This window comes from Columba livia, chromosome Z (assembly GCF_036013475.1).
Source record: "Columba livia isolate bColLiv1 breed racing homer chromosome Z, bColLiv1.pat.W.v2, whole genome shotgun sequence".
Classification (NCBI taxonomy): Eukaryota; Metazoa; Chordata; class Aves; order Columbiformes; family Columbidae; genus Columba; species Columba livia.
In genome coordinates, this window is record NC_088642.1 from 70,607,069 (window position 1) to 70,620,508 (window position 13,440).

The 13,440-nt window shown below is 39.8% G+C and overlaps 1 protein-coding gene across 1 annotated transcript in view; it reads right to left on the reverse strand.

The window, feature by feature from the left end:
* The window catches only part of TEK (TEK receptor tyrosine kinase), a 46,130-nt gene that overhangs the window by 14,944 nt on the left and 17,746 nt on the right, over window positions 1–13,440 (reverse strand). The window contains exons 3-8 of the mRNA XM_065046311.1: window positions 10,245–10,355; window positions 6,426–6,578; window positions 4,055–4,186; window positions 2,105–2,245; window positions 1,243–1,371; window positions 49–203 (exon numbers count right to left, since the gene is read on the reverse strand). Coding sequence (XP_064902383.1) covers window positions 49–203; window positions 1,243–1,371; window positions 2,105–2,245; window positions 4,055–4,186; window positions 6,426–6,578; window positions 10,245–10,355 — 821 coding nt within the window. The remainder of the gene's footprint in view (window positions 1–48; window positions 204–1,242; window positions 1,372–2,104; window positions 2,246–4,054; window positions 4,187–6,425; window positions 6,579–10,244; window positions 10,356–13,440) is intronic.

Below are 13,440 nucleotides of genomic sequence, written 5' to 3' on the forward strand. Positions count from 1 at the left end.
TCAATATAAACATCAGAAATAATAGGGAGCAATTAATCAGGACTCAACCTTTAGGACAGTTCCATCTTGCTTCAAAAGTTTAAATTCTTCAGATTTAGGAAGTGGCATCCCAGTTGCTATACAGAAGGGCTTGAACTCGACGCCAGAATTGAGTTCTACAGGATCTAGTAAGTTTTCTATCTGAGGTGAAAGATCTGCTGAACCTACAGAAGATATATAGGACTTTAATTTCAGCCTTCAAACAGCACTTTGAAAAGGCAGCACCAAAACAGGTTTAGGTGCACAATGAGCACAAACAGCACAGGTGCCTGGTTCTCCCTTCATTCATGTGGCCATATGCAAGGATCATGCTTACCAAAGTCAGCACTGTTACATCAGTGGAAATATGTCAGAAGGAACAAGCCCTGTTACCACTCTTCTTTCTTTCCTTCTCCCTTCTCTTCCCTTTCTCATTGACATTCTATGCGCAGACAGTCTAGCTATGGTAAAATCCTGCACGCATTTCTTACTGTCTGTGAGTACCTATTTGACCATTTTGACTGTTTATAAGACCAGTCAGATTACAACAGCATAGTTTGGCTGATTGGATCACAGTCTTATTTCTCTGCTTCTTTTTGTGCTTGTCAAGCTTTCAAGCTTTTACAAGTTAACAGTGGATTTGGCAGTTTATTTATCAAGCAGAAATAATAGAAGGTGTGTGCATCTTATAAAATACTGTGTGTGAACCTTGCCTGAATCCAAAGAGATTCTTCAGCTTTGCAAGCTTAACTTTCTCTCAGAGAGACAGAGCTGTCTTAAACTCTGGGGTGGTCTTTGTGTCTCAGTCATCAATTTCAGATCATGAGGCAGATGCTACAGGAGTGTATACAAATGAATAAGAGGAAGATAGAGGTAAAGTACCATGAGCCTACCCAAAACTGATTATGCAGGTAGGATGTGCAGCTTCTGTCATTAATTGATACTAAAGTCGTTGCCAAATCCTGTGGAGTAAGCTTTGAAAATCTACCTCTAATGAAAACAAAAGCAAATAAAATGGTAGCATACCAGCCTGCTAAATGCAGCACATTGGGCAGAGGCTTAAAAACACTGTATTGCAATAAGGATGTACAGAAATGTGTGGACCCCTGCAATGTAATTGACAGAGGAAGGATACCAACCCGGGGTGGTATTGGTGTACCAGCATGAAGATCTGTTTCAGTTACACTGGGAAAAGCCATTTACTACCGTGTTACCTTGCTTTACCTTCTTTTTCACATTGCAGACCATGCCATCCAAGGGAGCAGATGCAGCCTTTAAATCTGTCGCATATCCCTCGATTGTGACAATTACATTTGAGTTTGCAATCTGACCCATAAAAACCAGGTTTGCATTCTGCAAGTACATACATTTCCTGTTAGTGTAAAGGTACTAGAAAATGTCTTGCATTAGTTTTCAATCTCATGCATCAATTCTCCGGTTGGGTTTACTTGCCTCAGTTGTGTTGAGATTGATACATTATGTATTAGCACTAAATCATCCACAGAGCATCCTGAGAACACACTAATGTCGAACACATGGGGTGCATTTATATCTGTGGCTGTGGTTTGTAGGCTAGATATCAATGTGGAAGCTTCTTCACCCTCCAGTGTTTTTTTCACTTACACTGTGGTAGTGTCTGAAAACTTCATCAGAGTTATGTCACCACTGAACAGGATGGCACATATTCATAGAGGAAGATGTGCTTCATGTCCCAAAGAGGTTACAGTCTGATTGAAATTAATAAGGCTGATTATGCTCAGTATTGCTCAACAATGTATATATGTTTGGCACCAAATTGCTCAGTGTGACTTGTAGAAATACAGCAGTACTGTATCTGTTAGAGAATTTTTAAAGTCTCAGTAGAATGTCAATTAATTTTGCAGAATAATTTGAATAGTTTTCAATTTTAATATCTCCTTCTTCTGAAAAGCCAACATGGTCCACTGAGATGGTTAAATATTATTATCTTTCTTTCACAGAATGTAAAAAAATCCTGTCTTTTACTGTTCTTTGTTAGTTTCTTTCTATGTTTCCTATGTGCAGCACACCAAGGACTCTCCACCACTCCTCATATTTTTTACTGTACCTTTATCACACTCCAGTCCCATCCATCCTGTGGCACAAGAACAACCATATGGATCTGGCAGACAGAACATATAGTTTCTGCAGCCATAGTTTTCCTTACAGCTCTCTTCACATGTTTTGCCAAATGTATTGGCTCCACAAGCTATTGAATGGAGAGAGGGAAAGAAGACCCAACAGCATTAAGTCTACAAAAGAACTGATGCTTCTAATGATACAACGTTAGTCAACAGAAAACATGAATTAAAATTAAAAATAGCATTTTTATAATTCAGATATTAGGTCTATTAACACCCGAAGCAACTTAAGCCATGGCTGCACTAATGGTTGAGTTCAGGCAGCAGAAACAAACTTAACTTTCTCCTGTGTGAGGATTCATCAGCAAAGCAATAGCATCAGTTCAGGCTGGGGGATGAAGGGGTTGAGAGCAGCCCTGCAGAAAAGGACTTGAGGGTACTGGTGGATGAAGGATTGGACATGAGTCGGCAATGTGAGCTTGCAGCCCAGAAGGCCGATTGTATCTTGGGCTGCATCAAAAGCAGCATGGCCAGCAGGTCAAGGGAGGTGATTCTGTCCCTCTGCTCCACTTTGGTGAGACCCCACCTGGAGTCCTGTGTCCAGCTCTGGAGCCCTCAGTACAGAACAGACACGGACCTGTTGCAGAGGGGCCAGAGGAGGCCACAAAATTGATCAGAGGGATGGAAGAGCTCCCCTTTGAGAACAAACTGAGAGAGATGGACCTTACTGTGGCCTTTCAAGGGCCTATAAGGAAGATGCGGACAGACATTTTCGCAGGGCCTGTTGCAATAGGACACGGGGTGATGCTTTTAAACTAAAGGAGGGGAGATTCAGGAAGAAATTTTTTTACAATGAGGGTAATTAAACACTGGCCCAGGTTGCCCAGAGAGGGGTGTTAGATGCCCCAACCCTGGAGACATTCAAGACCAGGCTGGATGGAGCTCTGAGCAATCTGATCTAGTTGAAGATCAGATTCTGCTCATTGCACAGGACTGGACTAGATGACTTTTTAAGGTCCCTTCCAACCCAAAACATTCCACATTCTGTGATTGTTTTGGATATGTGGGGACAAAGCTTCAGCAACAAATGCTCTTTATAAGCCTTTGTAAAATAAGATGTGCAAACAGTGCCATGAAAAGCAAATATTCTTAGAGGTCATTGCAAATGAAACTGCCAAGTGCAAAGTTTTGTTTTTCTGATACAATCAGTGATACATCAGAGTGGTTCAGATATCAACTGTTACAATAGCTTAGCTCTAGTATTTGCAGCACAGCAATTCAGTCAAAATATGAAGATACATATTTAGCACTGGACCCAAAAGTTGCCTGGAAAGATCAGAACAGTGTAATAACTGCTTTAATCCAGAATTCAAACTACTTGTCAGACACAGATATGTACAAACAGACATACAGAGGGAAACCACCCTGTGAGCACATTAGTTCCGAGGTAGGCAGGGAATTTCTAACACATGGCTTCGTTTCCCAGTTCCAGTGTATCCTTAAGGTCTCATATTCCGTCATGTCTTTAAAAGTCATAATCTTCAGGCACACTGAACTTCAGGGACAACCCAGGCTGCAAGGGACCACAAAACATCATCTGGTCCAGCCTTTCATGGGAAAGGGAGCGAAGATGAGATTATCTAGCAAACTGTCCAAGTGCATATTGATCAAGAAGAGTTGGAAACATTCATCTTCCCTGCAAATATGATCTCTACTAGGAGAAGAGAGGGAGAAGTTAAATCACAACTGCAAGAACAGCCTTACTAATTCAGGGTTCATGTCACCCAACATTGTCCTGTCTGCAACACCAGCTGTAAATGCTATAGCTATGAAGAGTAAAACAAGGTTACTCCATTTGATGCTTCCCTCAATAATCTGCCAACTTCTGCTACTGGGAACAAATTAATAAGCAACCTGTGAAAATAGTATTTGCTTACCTTTCTCACATGTTTTTCCCATAAAACCTGGAGGGCAGATGCATTCCCCAGTATCTTCATGACAAATGCCATTGTTCATGCAGGAAGGGCAGTGGGAACTACAGGAAGGGCCCCATTTCTGAGCTTCACATCCTTTCGTACAATAATATTATTACATATTTTTTTGTCTTCTTATTCAGTAACCGGTCAAGTAGTAAAATTATTCTTAATTAAGACAAACAGTAAAAAACATACAAATACAATCCATAGGGAGCCCCCAAAACCACAGCTGACTGACCTGATGTAAGGAATCACTTTTTATTGTGGAAGTGCCCCTATTTCTGGAGCAGAGCTGTTGCATTCTATGCAGTAATACTGTGTAACATTTTGAAGGAAGGAACTGAAAAAGTCTTGCTTTTTTGAAACTAGACATAGGTGGTTTTGTTGTTGTTGTTTTGGTTTTTTTGTATTTATTGTTGTTTGTTTGTTTTGTTTTGTTTGTTTGTTTCATTTGTTTGTTTGGAAGAGTAAATTTGGAAGTTGACAAAGATGTTCTATTTGATATTTCTGTTCTCGCTGCAGGGATCCTAGACTTACAAAAGGTCCAGGCTTCACATGGACGTGACTGTACTGGTAGTAAGCCAGCAGGACCAAGCCTGGCATCACTGGTGTTGTACCAGCATTTGTCAAGTCATGATCTTTTTCTGTAAAAATCTTTTTCTTGAAAGTTCACTAGATGGAGTTAACATCTGTTGTATGTTTATCGTCTTTACTCGGACTTTCTAACATGTATTAATCAACTGGTGATCTGTTTCTGGAATAAATGGACTAAGAGTAATTGGTTGGTTTAATGCCTGTTGTGATTTCCTTTCCCGCTTTGTAATTTAAAAAGGTACTACTACCATTAATCCTGCCAGTGAGAGTTTTGATTCTGATTTAAAAGAAGCAGACCTGAAGCTCTAAACAAGTATATATGACTTCATAATGCAAACGCCTAATCTGTCCATACAAGATACAAAATTCTCTGAGCTGCTTTTGACATCAGTGTGAGCTAAGAAGACTCAATAATTTTCAGTATTTGATTTATGACAATGATGTCTCTTACATCACAGAAACTGACTTTTGCTATTTTCTCTAGTGTAAAGCTAGGACTGAGTAGATAAGAAACTGTAAAGTCCTGAGGCAGGCTCACTAAAACTGGGTAATCCATGTTTGAATGGGCTTTTTCAGATTTCAGCAAGCATTTAATGAATTAACATGGTACTTGGAGCTCTATCTCTTCCTTATTCAGGAATGAAATCCTTATACATGGATACTTTAAAAAAAGCTTTGCTAAAGATCATCAGTCTGCGTCTATAATGCTAACTGAAAGAAAGACAGGACATGTATTTGAGCAGAGGTATGTAATCATCCATTCTCTCTCCTGTTAGTGTGCTCCCCAACACTCTCCATGACTGTGCCCCAGGAGTTTTCCCACTATGCAGGGTTGGAAAGAGAAATGCCTATTTCAAGGCAAGGGGCAGAATTTACAGGTAAGTCTTCTGCTGTGCAGCTTGGCACCAGAGCAGAGAACAGATCTTGGACCATTTCATTTAGTAAGGTGGCAATAGATTCAAAATCCAAATTTGGGGCATTATATTTATTCATTTGCAACTCCTGGGCGTATCCTGTGGATGTTAGTGAGTAAAACGTATTACCATCAAAAATATTTTCTCCATAATGTAGGATATTTGAACAACTGTTTACTTTTACATATCAGTTTTATGTTTCTATACAATTTAACAGAATATAATTTTCTTTATATCTGATGAAAATGGACATAGCAGCATGAGCTACAAGATGTGTAGAACACCCAGTGGAAAATATCCACCTGCTTTGTAAACTGGCCCTGTCATCCACTGGGAGCTGAACTTTAACAAACAAAGGCTAGGGTAGCTTGTGAAATTACAATAATGTATACTAAAGATGAGAAGACTTAGGATAAACGAGGTCGGGATATAGCCCACTATAAAAAACAAAGGCATTTGAAAATTCCTATTTTGTGCTCAGGCTCACATCTCATAATCACAGGAGACACAGTGCCACCTTCTTCATTCATATTTACTTGGTGTTTGAAAAGCTGAGATGCTGAGAAAAAAGCCAGCTCTCCTACCAATAGCTAAGATGAACTGAACCTAAATCTGCTGGTTTGTGCCTTTTTTTTCTTCCCTCTCAGCTGCTTAAATCTGTATCAGCTGGTACCAAAAAATGGGAAAAAATGTCTTCAGACGTAATCTGATGGCAGCTTATGCCAAGAAAGACTTTGGCCCTTATTTGGGCACAGTATAAGTTTCATTTCAGATTCACTATGACTTTAAACAATTAATCATTGGCACATATTAATGGAACTTACGTCTTACAATAAGCCTTGTGTAAGCAGAAGTAAAGAGGTTTCCTCCTATATATCTGGCAGAGTAAACCCCTGCGTCCTGTGGTTGAACTTGAGGATAGGAGACTTGCAGCTCCCCTGGCACTTCATGCCTGGGCACGGAGTGGATGAAGGAACCTGAGGAAGGAGCACAGGGATACAAGAGAGAGAACTCATTCAGCCTCTACAGACAGAAGTGTTTCCATTGGTTACTGAGGAAGGACAGCTGGGATGCAGCAGAGTCTCTTCATTAGTTATGAACTCACGGACAGCTCTGTAGCTATACTAGTTTTTGATAATTGGAGAGGTACAAGTGAAAAAGAAAGCTAGATCTTGAGGAGATTTAGTAGATGAATGGGACAAATAACTTTGAGTTCAACATTGTTTTACAGAAATGTTGCTAAGAGTCCAGTGGTTAAAAGTGTGCATTTTGTTTCTTGGCCTGTCCTGAAGTGAGGGGTAACCATCTGTGAGGAGTCTAGTGTGACTGGAAGGAGTCAAATATCAAATACCAGACAGGTCCTATTTAATCTGAGTAGCACAAAGATCTACTGAGCAGACCAAAGCAGGAAGAACACAGCACAGCTTTATCTTTTCTTCTCACACTTAACATGTTTCAGTCTCTTCTATTTTTTTAACCAAGGGAGCTTATCTATGTTATTCTAGGTTTGCTGTAGTTGGTCATACACACTTGCTAAGTAAAGCAATAGCATTTAGTCTTCTTCCATTCCTCTGGATCACCAAGTTACAGCATTTGAACATTGGCTTTTGCCAAAGAGAAGCTACATCCAGTGGACTTCAAGATCCCTGGGATTTCTCCCACTCCAGGCTGCTAGAGCAAGGCTGCTGCAGTAAGATAATGCCAGGTGCAGCCAGCTGTCACTGGAACATACATGCACGTGCTCTCACACATCGTGCCAACAGCGCCAGTCACCGACAGACACACAGACCAGACCTGTGCCTTTACAGGTGCTGCATGTGCACACAGGACTCATGTACACATGAACAAGTCAGGCTCGCGGCCAGATCTAATACACTCACACAGCTAAAACTAGGTCTTAGCTGGCCTGAACCTACAGTCTCTCTGATATCTGAGTCTCAGACCTCTTATCCTACTCGCTGGTTAGACTGGCTTGAAGTTCACTAGTGTCACACAGGCGAACCCACATGTACATGCACACACAAATGCATCCCTGCCTTAATTGGCCTTAGACACTTAGACACGTAGTCTCGCCAGCTGCTGGCCCCAGACATACAAGCCCCCTCGAACACTGACATGTGTTTCCAGTTACTAGGAGTCAGACCTGTTGGGCCTTCTAGTCTTGCCTGGAGGTCACTAGTAGATTTTACATATGCATACCAGGTAGAGAGAATACCTCATACCAGGCACAGAGCACACTTATGTTGAAGAATAATTAGCAGTAGAGTTTAATAAGATCAAACCAACTGCAGTGCAGAGCTTGGCCAGACCAGTGGCACCTCTCACCTGCTTCCCACCCCATTTTCCTGTGCTTGTTCCTTTCCCATTCACTTTGAGCCCTCTCTATCTCCCGTTTGGGTCTTTCTCTAGATATCCCATTATTTCACACATGCTCACAGCTCCCCTCAATCATGCCATAATGTGTGTGCTTTCCCCGGGAGATAATCCTGCTCCCCACCTCTTATACCTACAAATCTCTGTTTGAAACTGCTCAGAGCTTTGTGTTGTTCCCTCAGTGACCCTCAGAAGCTGGAGACTGCTGCCCTTTGTTGTTTTCCCTGTCAGCTGCTGCTCCTGAGGTCTTGTGTGTCTGTTTATTTATTGCTTTTCCTGTTTCTAGTATTAGTCTTTTATGCTGAATGACCATTAACCAGATGACACTCTGACAAATAAAATGCCCTTGCCTTCCACCTCCCCTTACAGTTACACAGACAATGAAACAACTTTTTTCACTTTGCAGAAATTATTTAGAGGGTAAACAGCATTACGCAGGACCCTTCCTATCTGTGATCACACATATTATCATACCATCTATTTGATTACAGGCAAATTTAGGCAGCCTAGAAACATAAAACTTTGCTGAGGATCATAAACAAAACATCAAAAATATCTTGGGTCAGTTTAGTCCACGACAATGCACAACTGTTCTTTAAGAAAACAGGGCCAAAGAAAAGACCAAAGGCCTAAAAGAAGAATTTGAATTAGTTCTGCAACTGTGAGGTTTTTTTATGTGTCTTTTGAGTTACTAGCTACAAAACAAACTTGACAGCAAAGTATTAAGAAAGCCTTATGCTCACAGTCTGTTTAGCAAGGTCAGTTTTTGTGTCTTGTTTTCCAAGACGGCACGTGTTATGCCAATGTCTTAAAGCAATCTTGTTTAGCAGAACAGTTTCATTCTCTAGACAGCCTTTGTGAGGAACTGCAAGGAGGAGGGAGTGGTATTTTAAATGACTAAAGTCAAAGGCTGCAACAGTTAAATACAACAGGACAAGTATTTTCTCTTCTTTGCCAGCTGCTGTATCAGGAATACTCAGGGATGCTATTTCAGCTGTGATCTCAGGTGGAGAACTTGACCTGCTGTACAGAGTCATGGTTAATTTGAGGCTTTTTGCCAAATTTCCAGTTGGAATCCCAGTTAGGGCAGCACCATGATGTAAGCACTCCTGCTCCTACATATCAGCTGGTTCTTGTATGAGAAAATGCTAACAGGAGATCACAAAATTTCCTGGGGACCTTAGAAGGGCAAGTTATGGCAAACTTTCTTCCTGTGTGCTGCCAGAGATTAATCTCTGAAGAGGGAAGAAATAGGTCTTTGAGAAATTCTGCTTTGCATATTAACTTCTTAAAAAGACTCCTTTTGGTTATTTTTCTCTTCCAGCCCATAGAGAAGTGCTCTGAGTATTCAGTAATGGGCTGAGGCTGCCCCACTGCACGAGTTCTTCTGCAGTGTGCTGGAACTTCCTTACTGCATCCTGCTCTATTTACTGCCTGTTTCCTGGTAGCTCACTGTAAGCTGTGTTACCAGTAGACAAAGATGGACCAGTACATTACCTGTGCTTTCCACAACTATAATTTGTCGGTCTGTAACACTCTGATCAAGCATGCAGGCACTGTGAGTTTTAGTGACCAGTATTTTACTACATTTCTACAGGAGGCAGATAGCAAACCGCTCATATTTCCAAGTGTCAAGCAGCAGCAGCACACAGCTGAGCAGTGAGTTACATGTCATTCAGGTGTCATGTTAGATAGAGAAGCTGGTGTCATAAATTTTGCAACATGACTAATTTTTGTAGTTGAGTGAAATAGGCGTTAGATTTTGTTGATAGTTTCTATTTTCTGATGGTAGATTGCTTGTGCTTAACTTCTTATCATAAAGAGCATCATAGAAGCTAAAAGTGGCCTCTAAAAGCCATTTGAACAAGGAAAGGTAAGCACTTGAAGAGTGAGAAATGCGAAGAAAGTTGCAGTAACTAAACTTTCACAGTGGCTCAGTAAAAAAAAATAAAAATAAATAAATTTTAAAAAAAGTTAAAATGAGCCAAGCAAATATATGAGGGGTTATAGAAGGAAATACAAAAGGAAAATAAGAAACAAAGCAAAGGTATAAACAAAGGATTTGGCATTCTGGTGGAAGAGAAACAAGTCAGCTCAATATACTGGATATGGCAAATGGCTCCTTAGGGAAGTCTAAATGCATGAAGAATTATGTCTGCTCCAGTTGCACAGCATGGGCTTCATCAGCAATAACTTTAAAACAGTTACGTGGCACTTGGCTAAGACAATGACAGCAAGAAGAAAAAAGACAAGAGAGAAAGTTTAATCACCATTTTTGTAGATCACTGCATCTTCTTCTTTTGCTGCCATTCTGATAAAAGAAATATTCACATGCTCTCCCCTGTTCGCTGTAACGGTTAATGCCACTGGGTGGAATGAGGCTGAAAACAGAACAAGACAGAAGTAAGGGATAATTAGCAGCACTTATTGTCTCTACCTGCCTTCTGGGCCAAAAGCTGAGAATGGTTTACAGCATGACCTTGACTCAGATTTTGACATTCAAGTATCTTTAGAGCACACATTCTTTAGAGCGCACAGACTCTTTATCATCAGCAACCTCAAATTTATGTTTTGGCAGAGACAGAGGAGTCACCTATGCCCTGAAACAACAGACTGCCGTGAGAACCTGTGGCATGAAATGATAATAATAAAATATATAAATAATGGAGTTTGGCTGAGTAACTGGAAACACTTCCTAACTAGGAGCTCCATCTGGCTGCAAAACACTTTCACAAGTTTCTTCATCCCTTGAGACATTTTGAAAGCAGACTGGACAAAGTACTGGAAAATGTGTTGTAAGGAACAAATTGTCATTGGCAAACAAATACCCTGAGTGACTCAGTTCTTTTCTGTTCAAGCTTTTTGATGCAGAACAGTCAGGATCATTCAGGGGACCAGAGTAATGCAGGGTTCTGTGCGAGATGCAGTAAGATAGAGTAGGTCTGTGCTTGGTTACTTTGCCATGTTCTCTATAAATACTGAGTGTTGGCTTGCACTAAGAACAAAAGAAAAAAACATATTCACAGCCAGTGGTACTTACAGCAAACTATTCTTACCTGAAAATGTGGCTCAATTAAAATTAAAATTCTGTGGGAGGAACTGTCTAGATGGGTGATATTTTTTCAGTCTCCCAGTTGGGAAATGGAAAATAATTTTCTTGTTTAAACAGGAAGTACTTTTATACATTTTTTATAGTTCTTGATTTTAGAAAAAAGAGTAAAGTAGTAGGTAGAGGGATTTTCACAAGATATTTGCCTTTTCCTTATCATTAGTGGTAGAAAACATATCAGAAGATAATTGGGGAAGGGACAGAAAAATCTCAATTAATAGTACTTTTCCAAACCAGTGAAACAATGATTTTAATTGCAATATTACTTTCAAACAAGTTAGAAGTTAAAAGCACTTCCTATCATTCAGTTGGAAAATTCCAAGGTGAAGCTATGAAGTTTTTTGAGAACAAATTCCATTTTTCTGACCATTTCTAGCTCTCAGCTTTTATGCTATACTGTCATTGATATGTCATATGGCAAAAAAAAACCCGACAGAAACTCTCCTACAATCAGGCAGAGTCAACTTCCAAACTATTCAGTTCTTCACCTGATTAAGAATGTTACACATTTGTACTTCCCATTTTAGAGCACCTGGGGAATGAGACATTGGTTTTCAGCAGCCTCTTTTCCCTCTCTGTTTTTGAGGCTGTTTAGCCCTGGAGTTCCTCCTGTGCAAGCTCCTCCTGGGCAATTCCATCCTGCATCTTGTTTCTGTTCAGCTTCTGGGAGCCTGGTTCTGCTGCCACCTTCCTCTCCAGTGAGTGGGTGGGACAGAAAGACCCAACTGGAGCTGAGCTGGGAGGAACCATTGAAGAGCCGTTCATGCTTCTAGTGAGCTCCACAGCTGCACAGGTTTCATTTCTGTTGAAGTCACATTTACTTCACAGGGAATATTTTGTTTAAGGAACACATATAGAAGTTGGTACAAACTGTTAGACAACTTATTCTTTAAAAAATTATATTTTTCCATAGTCATGCCCCCCCCTTTTTTAATTCACTTTTAGAAAACTGCCAATGAAATATACTTTGGTTCATATCAATGGTTGCAGAAAACAAATTTGGACTCTGTGGCTGAAATTTGGTGGCAAATAAATACACAGGGATAGGATAATAAAGCAGAGAAAAAAATTATAAACAAATTTTATTTTATATATGTAATAGACTTGTAAAAAATGAGCAGGTATATGCTACATCAAAGCTTGTATGAGACTGAAACTGTATCTCCACAATATTATGTTGTAAAATATGAGGGGGAAAAAAGAGCAGTAATCCTGCAATATTTGGGCAAAGAACGTTTTAATACTTCAATTTCAGAATGGCATTTCAATTAAAAATCAAAACGTTCATGTTATATGATAGAAAATTAAAGAAAATGTGAGTAAAAATGAAGACCTTTCTATCAAGTCAAGCCAACCTCTCTTCCAGACTTTGATGTCCTTGAGAATTTTGACATTTTGATGTTTTATTTCTGATTGGCAGTAAGAAAACTATTGAAAACTCACATTTCTTTGTAGAATGGAATTTCCTTCCCCTGTGCCATTCTAGTGTTTATGCTCTCTGAGCCTCTGCCATGTATTTTTGTTCCTTTGTAAGTGCTATCCAATTGATTTCAGCTGGACTCTTCCTGCATGATAATAAGCACGTGCATGGGAACCTGCCGAGCATTTGCCATGTTACTTAGGCACTGGTATCTGAATTTAGAGAAACAGAGAATTCTACTACAGAATAATGAAACATGATCTCGTTAGAAACAGACAAACAAAAACTGAGGGCAGTCCTGACTTGCTGTCAGCTCCCAAGTTAGAAGTTATTTATGAACAACAAATGGATGGTGAAAATCATGATCTATTTACAAAAAGAAAATTCAACAGCTTTCCCAAAAATGAATTGCTAGTTACAAACGATCCAAAGTGGTTCAGTTGCAGTGTTTTTTGGACCACATTTAGTGAGGCATTAATAATTGTTTTAACAAAATATTAAACTTTTTGTTTTCCCATTTTCTTTGTATGTCATTTAGCTTAACCACAATACTTTTTATTCAGAGTATTGTTGCAATGGAAAGGAATGCATACGCCTTGGTGGGCTCAGTTCTGATGTATTTTTAGATCGTGACTTGTATTTTATGATTTCATATCTTCAGTGTGCCAATTCCTTATAGAGACATAATGAACTGAGTTGCCATCACACTCTGTTGCTAGCATTTCCATTATTGTCCCGTTGCCTGCTCTAGAGGGTTTCTGTGGGGGAAAACTCAACTGTATATATGGAAATACACAATTATTGTGTAGAGAAATTGCAGAGATTATATTTAGATAGATGCAGAACAGGCTATGTAGTGTTTTGTTCTAGATACGTGTGCTGCATACACTATAACCATTATTCCCCATACATATATGAAGTATAACCTGTTTCCTCT